Source organism: Nomascus leucogenys, chromosome 3 (assembly GCF_006542625.1).
Source record: "Nomascus leucogenys isolate Asia chromosome 3, Asia_NLE_v1, whole genome shotgun sequence".
Lineage (NCBI taxonomy): Eukaryota > Metazoa > Chordata > Mammalia > Primates > Hylobatidae > Nomascus > Nomascus leucogenys.
In genome coordinates, this window is record NC_044383.1 from 54,092,119 (window position 1) to 54,113,944 (window position 21,826).

The 21,826-nt window shown below is 41.0% G+C and overlaps 1 protein-coding gene across 2 annotated transcripts in view; it reads left to right on the plus strand.

Annotated features, from left to right (window-relative positions):
• IMPG1 (interphotoreceptor matrix proteoglycan 1) overlaps window positions 1-21,826 on the plus strand; it is a 157,871-nt gene that overhangs the window by 134,760 nt on the left and 1,285 nt on the right. For both annotated transcript variants that reach the window (XM_030809309.1, XM_030809307.1), the window contains 2 exons: window positions 13,736-13,934; window positions 20,530-20,602. In XM_030809309.1, the coding sequence (XP_030665169.1) occupies window positions 13,736-13,934; window positions 20,530-20,602 (272 nt within the window). The remainder of the gene's footprint in view (window positions 1-13,735; window positions 13,935-20,529; window positions 20,603-21,826) is intronic.

The window sequence follows — 21,826 nt, forward strand, 5'->3', positions numbered from 1 at the left end:
GGCTTGGGCTGATACACAACAGTGCCCATCCTCCAGCATGTAGTAAGAGAGACCCAAGAGACACTGATGCCCAAAATCCCTGATGATAACAGAAGGTCACTTAAGCAAATAACAGGAACGGCCCTGATTCAGGTTTTGATCTTTCAAGTATTTACTTGAACTCAATGATGATGGTCCAATCTGCTGAGAAAATTCTCCTTGAAAGAGAATTAAAAGGGAGAAATCTTCAACAAGAAAAAAAGACAGCTGCTGGAAATTCTGTATATCAAGAATAAATACTTAGCTTTGTCTCTAGGAGAGAATCTCAAGAATCTGTCCTTGGAAAACAGAGAAGGCATCCTATCATTTCAATGTTTTCCCAGCCAGGATAGTCAAATATAGCAAAACTGCGTTACTGGATTTCTTACCCTTTCACCCTTCCCTGACCACCTTCGTGGTAGACATAGATTAGAGGTAGTGGTCCGCAACACTGAAGGGTAAGAAGGTCCTCCCACCTCACGTCCAGCGTCCCCCCAGCCTCCAGAACCACCAGCCCTACCCATCCCTGCCTCCCCTAACCCTTATCAAAGAATCACCCTCAAAATGTAAAAACCATAATTGTCATAAAGTAGATACTGAGCATATGTCAAAGTCCTATTTAATTTTGAAATAAGGGAATTGGTAGGATGACAAAGCTGGTTTAAAGAGAATATGAAAATTGGAATTTTAGGTAGCCAGAGGACAAAAGAGAATGATGAAATAAGATTGGTAAATATAAAACAGAAGCTACGATCATTGCATCATCAACTTTCTCTACACTAATTTCTAATTTTATAGAGTTGTAAAATGTCTGGACCATAATCCATAGTAAACAATGAGTCAAACAAAGTTACTGCTTTCCATGCATCAGCAAACTTTTTCTTAAAAAGCCAAACCGTAAATATTTTAGGCATTGAAAGCCAAAAGGCAAAAATTATGTAGGTACTTACATAACTAATTAAAATTCAACCATTTAAAAATCTAAAAAGCCTTCTTAGCTTGCCTGTTGTACAAAAGCAGGCAGCTGGTCGGATTGGCCCACAGGTGGTCTCTGTTTACTGGATGGGATTGTTATATTCTAATATGATATTGAAGGTCACACAGTCAACTTTTCTCCTTATTTCCAAATATTGGTTCATTTTTCTTAAACCATCAACAATTACTCAAGCCTATTCCTCTCTCTGGCCTTTATCTTTGCTGTTACGGAAAAGTTAGACAAGTAAATGATAATGCAGTCATGATTTGGGTACCTGTTCACTCATACATGCAGTGAACATTTATGGATTATCTGCCATGAGTCAGACACTATGATAGCCACAAGGACCAAAAGATGAATCGACCCCATCTCTGCCCCCAATGAGCTAAATAACTAATGAGAAAAATGGAAGCATATACAAAAAGACATAATAGAGTCTGTTAAATACTAGAATCAGGATGTGAGCAGAAAGAAATCTTATGAAGTAATGAGGAGAGAACAATTGATTCTACAGAGGCGAAGGGATATCATGGCAGGCTTTGCATACAGACAGTGATAATGACCTGGGTCTTGGTGTATGATGGTGGTGGGCCCAGGAAGAGAAAGCGGGTGAGGGACTATTCCAGAAGATGCAAGAGGAAAATGCAGACATTTCTGGGAGTGCCAGGTTTCTTCAGTTACTCCACAGTGATGACAGCTTTGTGTACAGAACAGGGGGTGAAGGGAGCGAAGGGAGCTCAGATTGGAAGGGAAAGCCAGGCTGAGCCAGTTCACTTAAAGCCAGGCTGTCTAAAAATGCCTTTCAAATCTATTTGCTTCCACTTTTGGTGTCTTATTTTTCTTTTTCTTTTGTTTCCTATGACTTATGGTCTTTTAAAATTAAACTTTAATAAAATTTTGGAAAGCTCAAAAAGTTTTCCAACTAACTGCTAGACAGTCCTTAAAGTGTTCTCAAGTAAAATAAAAATAAAACAGTTTATCATTCATACAATACTGCAAGTTTGGAAAAACTTAGGAAAAATATAAAATAGGTACAAAGAATGGTGCGTATATTAATTTGTTTTTTAATTTTAAATGTAATAAATAAGGCAAAAATTAATAAAATCCTTTAAATTTTTTTTTTTTTTTTGAGACGGAGTCTCGCTCTGTCGCCCAGGCTGGAGTGCAGTGGCGCAATCTCGGCTCACTGCAAGCTCCACCTCCCGGGTTCACGCCATCCTCCTGCCTCAGCCTCTCCGAGTAGCTGGGACTACAGGCGCCCGCCACCATGCCCGGCTAATTTTTTGTATTTTTAGTAGAGACAGGGTTTCACCGTAGTCTCAATCTCCTGACCTCATGATCTGCCCACCTCGGCCTCCCAAAGTGCTGGGATTACAAGCGTGAGCCACCGCGCCCGGCCCCTTTAAATATTTTTAAAAGACTCCAAAAACATTTGAGAGAAAACCAGTTCTAAGGAAATGGACAAGATAGATTGACTCTAGCCTATAAAGTAGGTGTCTGGAGGCCAAGGGAAAGCCAGGGCTGAAAGGATACATTTGGGAAACTTCAACTGAAGCCAGAGAACAGATTTTTAAAAATGGCCAGGGGCAATGTGTAGGACGGGAGGAAGAGCTGTGAATGGAACTCTGAATAACCCCAAAGTTAATGGGGAAATAGAAAAATTACAGTAAAGGGAGCCAAGAAATAGCAGTCAGTAAGGTGAGAGACAATGTTGCAGAAAGTCACAAAACAGAAGAGCAGAAGAGAGGCCCATAATTTTAGCAGCTGTGAGTGAACAGAGTAGAGGGCAGTTAAGTGGACAGTTGAAAGGTCATCAGAACGCTTTACAAAAGCAAATGGAATAGCAAGGGCAGAGAGGCCAGACTTCAGTGAGGCTAGAATGAAATGGAAATGGACAACGTCAGCACAGGCTGTCTACCTCTTGTCTTACAACTTAGAGCAAGGCACCCTCCAATGTTAGGCTCCTACCTTTCCACAGAGACGGGGAGAAAGTTGCTAACTTCCTTGAGGTTTACATTTTAAAGGGACGGCACCCAGGACCTGGAGCATAACATTCCTGAGTTGTAAAGGTGGCAAGAGGCTTTTTAAAAGATTTACATCTCAAAGGAACATAGAATTTGCAATTACAAGTTTTTTTAACTAACTGCTTTAAGAAAAAGGAGGTTGTCAAATGTCCAACAATGATAGACTGGATTAACAAAATGTGCTACATATACACCATGGAATACTATGCAGCCATAAAAAAGGATGAGTTCATGTCCTTTGTAGGGACATGGATGAAGCTGGAAACCATCATTCCCAGCAAACTATCGCAAGGACAAAAAACCAAACACCGCATGTTCTCACTCATAGGTGGGAATTGAACAATGAGAACACATGGACACAGGAAGGGGAACATCACATACCAGGGCCTGTTGTGGGGTGGGGGGAGTGGGGAAGGATAGCATTAGGAGATATACCTAATGTTAAATGAAGAGTTAATGGGTGCAGCACACCAACATGGCACATGTATACATATGTAAAAAACCTGCACGTTGTGCACATGTACCCTAAAACTTAAAGTATAATTTAAAAAAAGAAAAAAGAAAAGAAAAAGGAGGTTGAGATCCTTGTGGAAGAAGTTTGTCTTAAGTTTAGTGAAGGCTGGGAGCGGTGGCTCACGCCTGTAATCCCAGCACTTTGGGAGGCTGAGGCAGGTGGATTGCTTGAGCCCAGGAGTTCAAGACCAGCCTGGGCAACATGATGAAACCCCTGTCTCTACACACACAGAGCAAAAGTTAGCTGGGTGCGATGGCACACCCCTGTAGTCCCAGTTACTCTCATCACTGCACTCCAGTCTAGGTGACAGGGTGAGACCCTGTCTTGGGGGAAAAAAAAAGTTTAGTGAAGCTGAGGGGAATGTTAAGGCTGTCTTGGTCAGTATAGCAATTTTTTTTTTTTTTTTAAAGATGGAGCCTGGCTCTGTCATCCAGGCTGGAGTGCAATGGCGCGATCTCAGCTCACTGCAATCTCTGCCTCCCGGGTTCCAGTGATTCTCCTGTCTCAGCCTCCTGAGTAGTTGGGATTACAGGGGTGCACCACCATGCCCGGCTAATTTTTGTATTTTTAGTGGAAACGGGGTTTCACCATGTTGGCCAGGCTGGTCTCAAACTCATGGCCTCAAGTGATCCACCTGCCTTGGCCTCCCAAAGTGCTGGGATTACAGGCGTGAGCCACCACGCCCGGCCCAGAATAGTATTTCTTGTCTGTGCCCCAATTTTATTGTATTTACAGGCAATGCCCAGATAATTTATTTAGTATCATTTGCAAGATTTAAAACAAATTCCAATTAAGTCTTTCTCTTTTCTTTTGCTTAATGTCAGGGTAGAAGGCAGTTTGTGGTTGCAATACTGGGAGAGAGATAACATTATTCCACAACCACTTTTGAACTAAGAAGAAGAGAGAATTTGAAAACTCATGAGATTTTTAATTAATATCATTCCACATTCAGATCAGCATTTGAACTCCTGGATGCATCCTCTAAATGAGGATTAGCAATCCGTTAGGCCAAATAACATCTGCAGAGGTGCAGGCATGTAGGAGAAGCAACATGCTGTTATTACTGCATTAGGTGTGCCATTCCCCTTTTGAAAAACCCCTGGATAAATGAATCTGTGATATAAAAAGTATAAGCCAGTGTTAGAACTTTCTGTGATTTATCAACTGAAAAACCGAATAAATCACAGCTTGCTCAGTATTCTGCCAGCATCTCCAGCAACTAGAGTCGTCGTTCATTTAGGCTGCTGTGAAAATTCTTCAGAAGCATGTAGGGCTTTTATGCCAGTTAGTTGTGCAGGCTGAAGATTTCAAAAATGCAAAACCACATATAACTTACTCTCTCCTTGAATTCCTAAGAAGCCTCCTCAAAAATGGACAGCCCTCAAGGCTGGTAAATGGTAAACACTGAAATTAATTACAGTCTGACATCCAGGATGCGCTTACAAAAATGTGGATCAACAAGCTTGTTTTCCCTGGAAAACGCATAATTTGTAAGACCTTCGACAGCTCTGAAAAAGTGGTATATGTCACTCATCACAATAATGACAATAATAGTTACTATTAACTAATGACAATAATAGTTACTATTGACACAAATTTTAATCTTAATAAATATGCAAAGCAGATATTCTTTCCCCCCACTATACAGTTGCAGAAATTGTGTTTCAGAGAATAAGTAATTTGTCTTTTGCTGGTCAAACTATTACCAAATGCTGCAGATGGAATTCAAAGCCAGATTTGTGTGCCATCTTCAACTCTACCCTATAACCTCTTCACAAAAAGGAATGTTATAAGCCCTTCTAATTGGGTTATAGAGGCTGTTTATTTAGAAAAAGTGACAACACACTTCAGTTTAATTAATCCTAAATGAATTCTGTTCGTTTCTACACTTCACCAAATGAAATTTCTTATCATATTTTGTCATAGTCTTAGAATACAAAAAAAAAAAAAAAGTGTTTACCCTCAGAAACAAAAGTCCTGAGTGCCCAAGAGTCCCCTTTATATGCACTGCTAGGTGTGTCCCTTCCCAGCTGGAGCAGTCATAGGAATTCTCCTTCCAGGTGATTCTCCTCAGCCTCTCCCCTCTCCATTTGCCCCATCATCTCGTATGTCCCTGGCCCTGTCTCCTGGGGTCATGCTGCTGGCCCTTTGCCTCCTGGGATGCGCAGCACTGCAGATTTTCCATTTGACATTTGCCTTCACTAGAGGCCCCAACACTGGCTGGACTGCCAGACACATTTCACCTCTCTCCAGGCTTTCAGTCTGTGCCCTCATTCCACACCCCAACCACCGCATGGAGCTTCCTTAAGAGGCTCCTGGAGCTCTTTGGCCAACTCGTTAATGCAAAACCCTCCACACAAGTCCGGGCCTTAGCCCAGCTGCAGGGCCTCCTCCCAGCTCCTCCAGTGTCAGAATTCTCCCTCCACCTGCTGATCCTGGGACACCTGGCCACCACCCTAGCACCAATCCATCCAGAACACCTCTGTTTGGCAGATAATAATAATGGCTGGAAGCTGAGACAATTCTTCAACCTCACATCCAGGGCAAGATGTGTGTGGGTATTCACACATCCACTCACACAAAAAAGGATTATTGAGAGTCAGCTGTGGTGGTGGTTCTTGAGAGTGGTGGAGAACTGAAATGAAACCTAAAGTCTATCACATTACTTGCCACTTTAAACTGGAAAGAACTCTTGTTAACTTAATTCCACAAATGTGTATTAAGCTCCAAACATGTGCACGGTGCTGTGCTATGTGCTATTTCTCGTTGAATATTCTCACTCTAATCTACCTTTCAGCAAGAAGCCATAAGCCAAACATTTTATAACAATAAAATAATGAAGCAATCAACAATAACTTAAACATATATATTTTAAGATTTCTTTGAATCACTGAATTGCATCAGCATTTCTGGAGGTATCATGAGCCACTGCTGTTGGCTTTATGCCGTAGAACACGCAGAATGGGAGACGTATGTTTGAGTTGGAGGGACATTAGTGATCACTTGATTTAAACACTCCATTTTATGGAAGAGAAAAGTGAGAGCCAGAGATGCTAACCTGTGTTCCCAAGACCGCAGACAATTTCTAGGATCCAGGCCTTCCCCGCTAGGGCACTCTCCTGAGGCTTCTTCACTGGTAGAACAGATGAGCAGGTCCACTCTCTCTGAAAGTACAAATCATCTCACAACCTTCGCAGGACTTGGTGGAAGCTGTGAGGTCCCTGTGTAACATCTCAGATGAACCCTCAGTACACGGACGTATTTATTCAAATTACTAAACTCGAAGCCCCAAGCACTATGTAAAAGTGATGTTCACGCATTGAGAAGAGAACTGTCAGACTACCACGGCCTCATTAAGACTTCCTGGCCTCTAGGCCCTCTGCCTTCATGACTATTAGTAAAGAATATTAAAATTATACCTTAACTTCGTGAGCACAAAAATAAATCTAATCCAGTATGGGTTGCATTAATTTTTTCTTCTGATTTTAAAGAAAACATTTTTGTGGGCTCCTAAAAGCATGGCGGGCCCTCAGGCTGTGCCTCCTGCAGATTGCTATTGATTGTGATGCGTAAGTTTGCCTCTCTCTGATGCCCCAGGCACAGGAATGACCCCTTCACCTCCTGGCCACCAACAAAACCATGACCACAAAGCCTTGGTGATAAGTGGGGAAGGAGAGGGCGAGGAGGCCCCACAGCTGCCCGCAGCAGCCAGCAGGAGCGAGCGAGCGAGCGTGCGGCGGAGTCGACCGCCTCCCCGCTCCGACGCAACCAAAAATCTGTCACTTTGTTCAGGCGTGAAGCTTTGTCACGCTGGGCGCCAGGGCGTGGCAGCGCGGGAAGCGTCTGGACTCCAGAGTCTTAGCTCTGCCTTTTTGAAATGGAAAAAGATAATCCAGGAGTTTCCACCACATTACCCCCGCCAGGCAGGCCCGATCTGCCGCTGTAATCACGGAGTAATAATGGCTCTATCAGCGGTCCCCCGGAGCTGCTCCTGCTACCGCGTGAATCCCTTGCAGACCTCGCTTCCCTCCACCGACGCGCAAGGCACAGTGGTTTTTTAAAAAGTCAGAAATCAGCTGGGGTACTTAAAATGTCCTTCCCGAAGTCTGCTCTTGCTTCTTTTGCTATTCAGCGCCATCTAGCGAGAACTAGGTTTCATCGCATTGAAAAAAAATGAAAGAGGCCCAGCGGGACCTCAGCCCAGCCAGCCCAGGTGAAGCCTGAATTTTATAGGCAAGCTGAGCTGAAATCTTGCCCTTGCACAGGATCCAGTCAAAGGAGATGTATCGCTTTCTGTCCAACACGTGAGTAAAATGGGACAGCGCAAAAGCAGGAGATGATGAAATGATAAATGTTAGGGAGATAAGGCACTCAGCACACAGCCAGTAGGACATGCGGCAAGAGCAGGACAAGGGTGAAGAGCAGGACAAGGGTGAAGGGCAGGACAAGGGTGAAGGGCGGGACGGGAGGGGGCGTGTCGCGGAGGGCACGATCTTGAGTTGGAGAAAAGGGAGTGAGGCCCTCTGAGGTCTGGCAGACAGGGAAAGCCTATTTCAGGCCTGACAAACATGAGTGCACTTGGGACCAGAAACAAGAGGCTTGAAAAAGAGGCAGTCTTGGACCAACAGAGACCTATGATCTCCATGAATTTATAAACTTCTTGATGACAAGGACCATGATCTTTTTAACTTTGACTGTAAAATGCCTCAAGGTGTTCCCTGCAGGCAGGGGACATCATTTAAATGCTTTTTGATCACGCGATGGAGAGCTGGGAAACAAACTTCCTCAGTCACCAATTGGGATTGCTTTTCAGTACCTTTGAAATGCACACAGAAGACATTATATAAGCAAATCCAGGGGAGAAACTGATACATCCAATGCCCTTACACTGGAAATCTCAGAATGATACAAATATTTCTAAGCCCTACGTGGCAGCTCACTTATTTCAAGACATGTTCATTGCTGTCATATTTAAACAACAGGAAAAAAAAATTGGAGCCACTGTAGTGTCAGACTGTACTTTCTACAAGAAACATTCTGCCTCATGAAAGGGTGGAACAGACATGGATCTGAGCTTTTGTTTGGTTAGGGGAGCCTTTATTCAAAGGAAAGCATTCATGGAAGTCTGATATGTCTGCGAGTGAGAATGGCAATGCAGATGTGGGGGGGCCTCTCACTCTTTTTCCCTCATCCCTTATGAGCCCCTTGGAGTCCTGAGGTGTCTCCTGGAAACCCCATATTTGAAAACCTCTAGAATAATTTTAAAAGCCAAACGTTGTAAACAAATATGAATGTTAATCTTGGATCATACTTAATAGCTAAAATGGGCTTCCGTTTTCTCACTGATGAAAATGATGTCAGCAATATCCATATGGATTTGAGAGGCTGCTGTGAAAATTATTGAAGACACATGTTGAAAGTGCCCGGCACTGTGCCAAACACATAATGGCCCTTGATAAGTGTGAGCTCCCTGTTTATGTAAATAACTGCCCTTTCCACTGAAGCTGGAGGTTCAGGGTCATGATCCCCAGGGACACTCCAGGGACAAGCCCTGAAATGCAATGACATGTCTCTACTGAATACAGCCAGAATCTACTGGGATGCGAGTAGACTAGGCCCGGACCCCTGGTCAGGCTGGACCTGGATCTTCCCACCAACTGCTAACGAGCAGCCACTGACACTGCTTGGCTCGCCAAGGTCAGGTGCCCTGGACTGTCTCTATGGAGAGACTGTCAAATATGCTGTGTAGAAGAGCTATCCTCATGGCTTAAGAATAGAAAGCTAAGTCATTTTGCCAGCAAGCAATTACAGTAAGCCCAGTGAATGCCCCAAACCATACTATGTATTTATTAAATGTGGTACAAGATCATGGTGAAATCTCTCTATAGCACCAACAGTAAAAATAAATGGTTTGAAGGGAATTCAAACAAATCCAGGCAGTGAAGGCAATTATAGACCAATTTGTCTACACACCAATCATGAGGATTTCACTTCCTCAGACCCAAACACAATTTGATCATGACTTGAAAATATTCTTCTAGACAATGGCATCTACTTTTTTCTCCCGAATCTATTGATCTCAAGTCTCTTTGCCCCCTTCTTTCCAAGCTTTCGACCATGTTCAGAACAAAACATTTTCAGTTGTTGCAGCATAGCATATAGATTATTATTATTGATGAAATCAATAGCAAAGAGTAGGAAGTTCAAACTAATTTGTCTTGTACACATGCTCTGGGATGTATTAAGAAAGAGACAAGAGACCAGGCGCAGTGGCTCACACCTGTAATCCCAGCACTTTGGGAGGCCGAGGCAGGCAGATCACCTGAGGTCAGGAGTTCAAGACCAGCCTGGCCAACATGGTGAAACCCCGTCTCTACTAAAAATACAAAAATTAGCTGGGCGTGGTGGAGGGAACCTGTAGGCCCAGCTACTCGGGAGGCTGAGGCAGGAGAATCGCTTGATCCTGGGAGGCGGAGGTTGCAGTGAGCCGAGATGGTGCCACTGCACACCAGCCTAGGGAACAAAAGCGAGACTCCATCTCAAAAAAAAAAAGGAAGAAACAAATATTGGTATGGCCTACCCATGAATAAGTTCATTATTCTAAGGAAAAATGTCTTTGGGATATGGCAAATAAAGAAAATGATAACAACATAGGGAAGATTTTGCTTACAAAAGTTCTACTAGTTAAACTTTCATTCATCTGTCATAGAGCCAATCTTTTCTATCCCTTCCATGGCTCTGTCTCCCCAGAATCAGCCCACATCCAGTTTTCAGTCTTTGCCTGAAGCCTGAAGTTTTAGGTGTCCCTTGAAAAATGACATGAAAGACGGCCATCAAGAGGGCCATCAAAATACCTAGGGAAAATATTTTTAAGGTAATAAGAGTGGAAGCAGTGTGAGTTGCTCTACAAATTACTGTTATAAAGTCTCTCATTTTGACTCTAATTCTAATTGCCTTCACTTGCCATATTAGCAAAGAGGGCCAATATATTAGCAAAGTGGTCCAATAGCTCCCCCTTGGGGCTCCGCCCTTCCCGGGAACTTTTCACACAGTCCACGAAGGGATGGATGGCCGTGAGACCAGTCAGAGGACTTCAGCACAAACAGGCATTACCTTGGCAACATCAGTCTCAGCTTCCCCATCTGTAAAGTGAACCAATTAGTTGAGAAGCTCTCTAAAATGCCTTCTAGCTCTGAAATTCTACCTGAAATGTAAAATGTTATATATTGATAAAAATAAACATTAAAACAATCGGCTGATCTGAAATTCTTAGAGCTGAAGGCTTTGAAAGGCTAAGTCGATATTTGTTGAATGAATGAAGGTTGTCTTAGTTGTCTTGTACCCATGAAGGCATACACAGCAAACAAAACCTAAGCTTGGCGATTTAAAGTTTCCTACTTCTTCTCTGTAGACTGGTCTTGAATAAATAACATGGAGAAAGCAAGCAATTTATAAACTGCTTGAATTTGTTCTTCAATTATACCCAATTCAGGGCCCCCAGATTTGGAAAAATTTGTTTTTCCAGTGTCGCCTGCTATGCGCTTTACTGAGGCATAGGTCATTCTTTGCTGAGCTAAAGGAAATTATGGTAAAATATGAATATTTTCATGGGGAAACTCTTTTGGTTACCACATATCTCTTGTTACTCTTCAGAGGGGAAGAATCTGTATACTCAGTCAGCTTTCCAAGTTAAATATATTTCTCCACTACAGAAAGAAGGAAATGGAACCTCTAACGACTCCCTCCCAGCTTCTATTTTCAAGACCGCAGTCCTGCGTATAAAGTTGCTGACAGCTGTTATTTACTAAACCAAGTCCTAGATGTGAAATCACCTGGGTTGTCAATGTGAATTTGACTTATTTCCTAAACAGTGACAAGGATCCCTAAACATGACCAGCTTTAGGAACTGTGAGGCAGGGAAAGCCAGTTCACATGTCCATAAGGGATCCACAAGCTTCGGAGAAATACAACTTCACGTAAAGACTTTTGGCAGGTCTATCTTGATGGTAGACCCAAAAGCATGTTTTCAAGGACCCGCTCTTGCCCAAACATTTGGGCTGGTCGCACAGATCTCCCTCACTTCAATGCCTTTCCACCACAAGGAGGCACTGGATCAGAGCAAGTGAACATCGCTCTTCACTGAAGTTCTGGCCTCCACCTATCCCTACACAGTTTCTGTGGTCAGTCAATTTGGCAAAGCAGCTGACTACGTTCTCTGCTCAAAGATTCACAATAGACATTAGCTTATTAACAACCCTAAGAAGTTTAAAAGTAAAAAGAGTAAGGGTTAGGGTTGGAAGAAGAAAGAGCAAGATAAAAGAGGAAAAATCAAAACTTAGTCACTGAACTTCTTTTTAGTGTAAAACTTACCAAATCCTGCTGAATTAAGTTCAGCAAATGTTCCCACTTGGGAAATATTGGACAGGATGGTATCTGGTCATCCTAATTCTAAAAATTCTAAGTTCTATTTATGTATCTTGTAAAGCACAATTCTGATCATATGCTTCCCTTGCTCAAAAATCCTCCATGGCCCCCACCTGCCTGTAAAGTCCAAATTCCTTAGCACTGCATTTAGATATTGGCCTTAATTTACCTTACCAGTCTTAGTTCCCTTCCTTTCCATCCACAAGTCTCTGCTCCTTCCTAACTGTGTTCCCTCTGCTCTCTCTTCCCATTTCTGTTGCTTTCCCATTTCTATGGCTCTGCTCATGCTGCTGCCTCCAGTTGGAATGTCTTTCCTAGTCTTTGTATGGACAATTGCAACCCTCTTAGATACTCACTTCAAAGCAATCCCCTCCATATGCTCTCTTCTCCAAACGTATCTTCCCAAGTGCTTATTTAAAGCTCTGTACTGGTGGCCAGGTGCGGTGGCTCACGCCTGTAATCCCAGCACTTTGGGAGGCTGAGGTGGGCAGGTCTCCCGAGGTCAGGAGTTCGAGACCAGCCTGGCAGAACCCCATCTCTACTAAAAATACAAAAATTAGCCAGGCATGGTGGTGGGCACCTGTAATCCCAGCTACTTGGGAGGCTGGGCCAGGAGAATCACTTGAACCCAGGAGACCAAGGTTGCAGTGAGCCGAGATGGTGCCACTGCACTCTAACCTGGGTGACAGAGCAAAACTCCATCTCAAAAAATAAAATAAAATAAAGATCTGTACTCGACAAGATATTGGACTTCTTGTATAGCATTATCTGTACTCATTTTCCCCTAAATTTCTTGGAACAATGGCTTTACTGTTGCCTGTTCCCTAGTTCTTTGCACATAATAGGTATTTGGTTAAAGAATAATCTGAAAAGTAAATGGCTGATATGGTTAAACAGAAGACCTTCCGGGGCAGAAACAACAGTGGTCTGATGACAAGAGGCCTGTTCTGGTTCTGCCATCAGCCCTTGGGGACTCCAGCCAGTTGCTTCTCTACTGAGAGCTCAGTATGCTCAGCTCTATAAGGACAAGGAAGGGCAGACAGGGGCCACTGGCCTTCCAGAAATATCTGAGATTCTCTTGATTTCTAATCCACTTTCCAAAGAATTGGAGACAACCCTATAGAATTAGGAATACAGTAAAATAGAACAATTAATAACAAGAAAGAAGAGAGTCTAAATGTTAATAGGGAAGAAATAATCTATCCAAAAGAATGACTCTAATATTAGGGCCTTAGCAAGAGACCAAGAGAAATTTATATTTAAAATCAGGAAATCAGGAAATCATCCTAAGTTCTCAAAACTATTCACATAAATGATGACTTTACTGCTTTATAAATGCTTACTTAAAAAAACTAAGTAACAAAATATTCCTAATTCTCTAATGCAGTGGTTTTCAAAGTGTGCTCCCCAGACCAGATGCATCTGCATCACCTGGAACTGTTTTAGAGCCAGAACTCGGTCCCCATTCCACGCTGCCTGCACAGGAACTCTGAGTGTGGGGCTCAGGAATCTGTTTTAACAAGGCCTCCAGACGATTCTGATGCACACTAAAGGTTGTAAATAATTACATTTGGAGCTAAATTATCACTTGTGTCTGTAAATTCATTTTTCAAAGATACAGAGTGTGGTTCTCTTTTCCCTCCAGTCTGATATCACAACTGTGCAACCCACTCCAAAATGAGGTAATAGCAAATGTATTTGGTCTCTTGCCTTTGACTGCTGCCAGTTCCATTGCTTAGATATTCATACATTCGTTAAAATCTGCCCCATTTCTTACAGCTGATCAAGCAGATCCCTGCAAGTTCCTGGCCTGCGGCGAATTTGCCCAGTGTGTAAAGAACAAATGGACTGAGGAAGCGGAGTGTCGCTGCAAACCAGGATATGACAGCCAGGGGGGCCTGGACGGTCTGGAACCAGGCCCATGTGGCCCTGGCAGAAAGGAATGCGAGGTCCTCCAGGGAAAGGGAGCTCCATGCAGGTGGGTCAAGCATGCTAACTTCCAGACCCAAGAACTCATTACTCACACTTCTGAGAAACCCATCATTAGAGTAAATTCATATGGTCCTTTCAACCCATGGTTTTTCAACTTTAGTGAGCATAGGAATCACCCAGAAAGGGGCCTGTTAAAACAACATGGCTGCGCCCTACTATGCCCTGTTTCTGATTCAGTAGGTCTGGATGGGGCTCAGGTAAGGCTGATGTTGCTGGTCCTAGGACCCCACTTTGAGAACCCTGCTCCAGGCTTCCCGGCAAGGGTTCCTTAAGACCAATAGGGAAGGAAGAAAGAACCTATATCAGTTTTAAAAGACTGAATACTTGGTCTACTACCTTAATTGGGGATGTATTTGTGCATAAAATTTGATCTTTCCTGTTAGCAAACATCGTAGCTTTCATCATAAGAAAGCTGGGAAATATAGAAAATTATGAGAAAAAAAGATAAAAATCCTGTTAATTCAACACATTATCTTTTGGTGTTCATGTTTATATAAATTGAAAATCAGTTAATTCAACATATTAACTGTTATCTTTTGGTGTTCATGTTTATATAAAATTGATTTATATGGAATTTTCTAAAGCACAATAGAATCAGACTTTCTTGTTTTATAGTCCTCTTTTTTTAACTTAGAATGTTTCCCCATGTCATGAAATATTTTTGTAGCATCATTTTTAGTGATTACATAATCGTCCATTCTCTAGATGTGTTATGATGTGTTTAATCATTCCTTCATTTCCAGACAGAAAGGTTAAGAGAAGCTTTTTAGAAGGAGGAAAAGGAGACAAGATACAAATGCCTCTCTATTCAGGAACCAGACTTTAGGGTGTTATGAAGGTGGCCTTACAAGCAAAAAGGGAGCAGGAAAGTTTCTATATAATGCAACCTATATTACAGACAAAGGATGAACATCCACATGTATTAATAAAGACAAACATCCTAATACTAAAATGAGCAAAAAATACAGAGGTGCAATTTATAGAAGAAACCCACATGACCAGTAAAATACAGAAGATACTGGATTTCACTATAATCAGGGAAATCCAAAAACAATAAGGAGATATCATTTGAATTTGGCAAAAGGAGATTGATGATACCCAGTGTGGGAATATGGAGGAAAGCTAGTTCCATCAAGCATTGCTGGTGGATGTACAAATTGGAAAAGCCTTTTTTCAGAAGAAATTCGTCATTATCTATAAAATTTTAAATTTGACTCAGGTACTCTACTTTTAGACAATTATTTCTACAAAAATAGTTGCACCTGTGCACCAAGATATGCTTACAAAAATGTTCACAGCATTACTGCTTTGGTCATGAAACAATTGTATAGCCCATCAATAGGGAAATTAGACAATTATTTCTACAAAATAGTTGCACCTGTGCACCAAGATATGCTTACAAAAATGTTCACAGCATTACTGCTTTGAGTCATGAAACAATTGTATAGCCCATCAATATGGAAATGGTTAGAGTACAGTACATTACTGTGAAACATGGCAGCTAAAGGCAATAATATATATAACTTTACTGGAGCTGCCATAGAGGGAAAAATAACATATCATTAAATGAGAAAGCAAATTGCAGCATAAAAGATCCTGTACATGTAATAAATTAATAATACTGTACTTTAAGTACATTAGGTTCAACCATATGGCACTGCCATTTTGTCAGTCACAAATCATCAAATATTGGCAGTTTTGTATGGTTCGATCTAACGTGTGAGTAAATTCATAGTAAAAATGTGTAATAGATACACAACTATCACTCCAGTTAACAATGGAATGGAGTGAAATTGAGGTCTGGGATTTTTAATACTGAGAATCTGTTCATGTATCACTTGTGTACATTTTTTTTTAGGCTAGTCAAGTGAAGTAGTAAGAAGAGGGAAAGAAATAGAACAAGCATTTCCATCTGCACTTGACTGTAAACAATCACTTGAGAGAATTCACTATGTTTGGACCAGCCAACGTGTGTAATTTAAAAGAAGGGTTGGGCTGGGAGTTGTAATCCCAGCACTTTGGGAGGCTGAGGTGGGCAGATCACCGGAGGTCAGGAGTTGGAGACCAGCCTGGCCAACATGGTGAAACCCTGTCCCTACAAAAACACAAAAATTAGCCAGGCATGATGGCGCATGCCTGTAATCCCAGCTACTCGGGAGGCTGAGGCAGGAGAATCACTTGAACCCAGGAGGTGGAGGTTGCAGTGAGCCAAGATCGCGCCATTGCACTCCAGCCTGGGTGACAGAGCAAGACTCCATCTCAAAAAAAAAAAAAAAAAGAAAGAAAGAAAGGTTCAGGGGTGGGAAGAAAGGGCCAATGAACAAGGCTGGATTAAAGTGAATAAGAAGAGGGTTGCATGCGGCTTTTGTGAACAGGAATGTATTCCGTTTTCATTTTAATCAGCCCTATTTGCTATTTCAGATGGCTGTACAATTCGTAATTTTAAACATTTCTCTTTCTTTAGTGAGAAAGATCACTTTAATTCTAGGTTGTCGTAAGTGAGATCAATAAACCAAGGCATAAGGTGATCTGGAAATAAACACCTCTCAAAAAGGTTGGTGGTGCTCTACTTCCTCCACCTGTGCCTGTCTCTGGGGCATAACATGAACTTCAGGGATTCAAATACATTGGAAAATTGACGCTCCTTAGACTAATGGAATGAAATGAACATTTTTGAGCACCATGTGCCAGGCACCCTACTAGATGCTGGGCAATAGATGAGAGGAAGCGGGGAAGGATGAAAGGGAGGGAGGGAGGGAGGGAAAGATGCTTAATTTCTTCAGGAAGAAGGGAGAAATTCCCTTATCACCCCAATTTTGCCCTTTTCAACTTCCTGAATATTCCTTTTTAAATGTTAAGTATTAACCCCTGATATCCTCAGCATGAGGACAAACCCGTTGCCCCTATGAGCTACTTCAGACTCTCAGTGAAGAAACGCGACCATGGCAGTGTCCTGAGGGTCCCTTGTGCATCTCCATGACCTGCTCCTCCTCCCATCAATTATTTCTGTTCATCCCAAGATGCTATCATTTATGTGATGAAATTTATTTATATAAGGATTAGCTGACAAATTAAAACCCAAACAACCATAGATTAGACACTGGTTACAATTAGAGGCTTTAAAGTTAGACCCAAATTTAAGTTAAGAGCTCTGCCCCCAACTAGGTATGACTTTAAGCCACTTCCCCACCCCCTGCCCTTAAGCTTCAAATTTTTCATCTATCTAATGGGAATAACAGGAATAAATTCATGGTTTTTGGTAAGGAATAAATTAGATGCCCCTCAGTGTAAGCTACTCACTACTAGCATTATTGGAGCTGTTTCTGTCAACAAAGGGCAGCCCTGTAAGGAAAAACTAAGATTCCCTACCTGGCACTTAAACCTAAACTCACAAGCAAATCCATGAGAACACCAAGTGCTGCAACTTTGAAAACAGCGTTCTCTAAAGAACTGTAAATTTAGCTGCATTTTTGTTATTCTACCTGAAAGTGATGAGATAGGGAAATGATACTGAAGGCAGGTGCCCTCCTGAGAAGACTACCATTGACACACAAAGAGCAGTTTCCATTGCTTCAGTTATTTGTCATTGTTTCTCATCACATTTTCACCTTTATTTTTCCTTCTATTCCTTTCCTCCATCCAATATTTATAACTATACTCCATATATTTTTACATTTCCCTCAATTTTAGATGTTGTATATACAGATTCTGCCATGCTAGGAACTTACTTGAAACTTTTTTTGGTGTAATGAGCTAGGCTTTTATTACTCACAATTATCAGTATACATATACAAAAAATGCAAATCTAAATCTAACAGAGTAGATTCTGACTTTTCCTTCTCAGGTCAACATTCTCACTTTTGTCCTTTAATTTCATAGGCCTAATATGCTCTCTGTGACATTACTTATAATAATGAAAATTGTTTCTAAATATAGGGGACAGTTTCAGTAAATGACGGTACAAAGTGACATTTATGAGGATGTTTTAATCATATGAAAGTGCTTGTTGTAACCACAGCAAAGTCACAGGTTCACTCACATGCTATACCTCAAATGGAGAAAAGGAGGTCTAGTTTTTTTCCCTTTGGATAGTTGTTACCAACTCCCTTTGGAGCTCTTTCTCCACTGAATAGTGGGTAGGTTCGGTTAGGGGGGAGTTTGTGAGAGGAAGGGGTTGGAATTTTATATAGTCCAATTTAATGTAGTTCAAACTTCCATCTAATAATTTGAGCAATCACTTTAGACAACTCAGTTCGCTTGGAACACATAGTGAGGTATGGCTCTCCTTGTCTTGACAGTTCTTCTGGAAGTTTTCTAGTTCCATATTCCCCTCACCTGTGATCTCTTAGTTCTGATCCCAGGCATCTGCCCCTTCCCTGGCATTCTCAAAGCCTCCAAATCTCCCAACCAGGACAAACAGGAACCAAAAATGCTGCCTTAGGTGGTGGGATGGGGAACAAGGAACTTGTTACTCAACTTCCTTTAAAAAAGTAAGTAAATACAGGCCTGGCACAGTGGCTCACGCCTGTAATCCCAGCACTTTGGGAGGCCAAGGTGGGTGATCACCTGAGGTCAGGAGTTCGAGACCATCCTGGCCAACATGGTGAAACCCTGTCTCTACTAAAAATACAAAAATTAACTGGGCGTGGTGGCGTGTGCCTGTAATCCCAGCTACTCGGGAGGCTGAGGCAGGAGAATCTTCACCCTGGGACACGGAGGTTGCAGTGAGCCAAGATCATGCATGCCACTGCACTCCAGCCTGGGTGACAGAGTGAGACTGTCTCAAAAAAAAAAACAAAAACAAAAACAACAACAACAACAACAAAATCACAGATAGGGTCTCACTATGTTGCCCAGGCTGGTCTCGAACTCCTCGGCTCAAGCAATCATCCCACCTCAGCCTACCAAAGTGCTGGTATTATAGGTAGGAGCCACTGCACCTGGCCTCAACCTCCTTAAACTATATTTTTCGTCCCCTCTCCTCTGCTTTCTTCCCATCGAGCACTAGGACTGAAATTTTCTGTCCTTCTCCATTTCCCTGAAATTGTAATAAATCGATGTTGAGAGAAAGAAAAAAGTTTAATATGGGAATATATATAGGAAGATAGCTCCTAAATATTACACCCATTTTATAATGCAAAGAAGAAAAACACAAAATGCAAAATGCATATACACTATCAACAGAAATTATGTATATAGAAAAGTCTAAACATATTTTTTATTTAAAAAAAATTTAACTGACACACAATTGTACATATTTATGGGGTACAACGTGATATTTCAATACATGTATACATTGTGCAATGATCAAATCAGGGTAATTAGCATTCCCATCATCTCAAACATTTATCCTTTCTTTGTAGTAAAAACATTCAAAATCCTCTCTTCTAGCTATTTTGAAATATACAACTACAGTCATCCTACTGTGCAACAGGACACCAGAATTTATGCCACTTACCTAACTGTAACTTTGTACCCATTGACCAATCTTTTTTTTTTCTTTTTCGGGAGAACGGGGTCTCGCTATATTGCCCAGGCAGGTCTCGAACTCCTGGACTCAAGCTATCCTCCCGCCTCTTGCCTCCCTGAGAGCTGGGATTACAGGCGTGAGCCACCGCGCCCGGCCCCATTGACCAATCTCTCTCCATGATACCCTCCTCCCTCCCCTCCCCAGTCCCTGGTAACTACTGTTCTATTTTGTATTTCTATGAGATCAGCTTTTTAAATTCCACATGAGTGAGAGCTTGCAGTATTTGTCTGTGTCTGGCTTATTTCACTTAATATAATGTCTTCCAGGTTCATCCATGTTGTGGCAAGTAACAGGATTTCATCCTTTTTATGACAATAGCATTCTATTATATATATTATATATAATTATATATTATATATAATTATATATGTAATACATATATATCACACTTTATCCATTCATTCATTGATGAACAAGAGGTTGACTCCAAATCTTGAGTATTATGAATAGTGCTGCAATATACATGGAGTGCAGCTATCTCTTTGATATACTCATTTCATTTTCTCCGGACAGATATCCAGTAGTGGGATTGCTCGATCATATGGTAGTCTTATTTTTAATTTTTTTAGGAACCTACAGATGGTTTTCCATAATGACTACTAATTTATATTCCCACCAACAGGGCATAAGGGTTCCCTTTTCTCCACATCCTCGATAACACTTGTTCTCTTTTGGCTTTTTGATAATAGCCATTCTAACTGGAATAAGGTGACAGTTTATTGTGGTTAAAATTTTATTAACAAAATGCCATTATAGAGTTGTTTTTCAGCAACCACAACTCAGAACTTGACTTGAGAAATAAATCTATGTTTTGTAATCCTTCAATCCTTCTGAGACCACTGCCTAAGAAACAGTAAGCCAACTAAAAGGCAAAACTCGGGGGAAATGCTGAAAGCACACTTCTTCCACCTCAAACAGAAGACACCTGCAAAAATATGCTATCTATTTTCACTTGTCATGATGTTAAAACTAAAACAGTAGAAAGATGTAGTTACTATTAATGTTGATTAGCCCGAGAAACAAGATACTATGTTTTTGCTTTCTTTTGTAGGTTGCCAGATCACTCTGAAAATCAAGCATACAAAACTAGAGTTAAAAAGTTCCAAAATCAACAAAATAACAAGGTAAAATCATACTTTCTAAGTTGGTTGCAATTATAAACTTGACTTTTGAAGGAAATTAAAAACATTTATGTCCCTCTTATTAGAGATAAGCAAGATACTTTTTATTTTTAATTTACTGTTTTAAAGGGGGGATATTTTCTAGTGCAAAAAGGATAGAGTCGGAAGGCTGGGACTAACCAAAATGTGTAGATAAAACAACAGAATAACAAAACCAATCCAAGTATTTTATAATATTCCCAACCTTTTCTTATAAAAATATACAGGTAATTTATCAAATGTATTTTAAGGTTGAAATCTTTACAGTGGTAATTTATATTCCTGGCATTGAATAATCTTATATACTTTCAATTTCAAATAATAATCAGCTAAAGGAAAAATATGTAGAAAATATGAAGAAACATCATTTGTGAACAATGAGTAACTTCAAAAATTCATAAAAGTTCATCTTCAGATATTTTTCAGTGTCCTAGACGCCTCTTAAAATATTCACTTAATCAACTCATTTTACTAAAATAATTTTATTTTACAAAGGAAAATAACTTGTCTATAAGCAATTTATATATAGTTGACATAGTTTTTTAAAATAACTTTGGGGGAAAAAACCTTGGACAATCTTTAGCCTAAAACTACCCATTTTCAAAAATTATAGTCTTTGATAGATATAATTGGTGATAATCAGCCAATGTCTACTTTAAAGTCTGCAGTGCTGGATAAAAACAAATGCCTCAAAGTTTGCACCTACAAAAGTTATCATAGTTAATATATGATAAGGATACTAGGGTAATCACACCAAATGCTAATAATAATTTTATGTATCCAAGTGCACACTGGAATGTGTGCCACTTTGGTTTCCTGAAACAAAGAAAACTGGAAAAACAGAAAAAGCTTAGACTAGGGCCATAAAATGACAATAGGACACAGGATCTGATATTGACAAAATGTCTAACTAAATCCTGAAGTACCAGATAGAATTATGGATCACATTTCAAATAAATAAAAGGAAGTGATAATTTTCACAGTAGGAAGTAAACTTGAAGAACTACATCTTAGTTCAAGGCCGGAACAAGTATCAATGCTGATTATTCCTGGCTACGTGGATTTCTGTGTTGACAGACATTCAGAGGACACATGGGTTCCCTGAGGAAGCATGCTATAATACATTAATGGTGCCTACTATGGTTGGATGGGAAAATGGTGACTCATTCACAGACTATCTGCCACTCC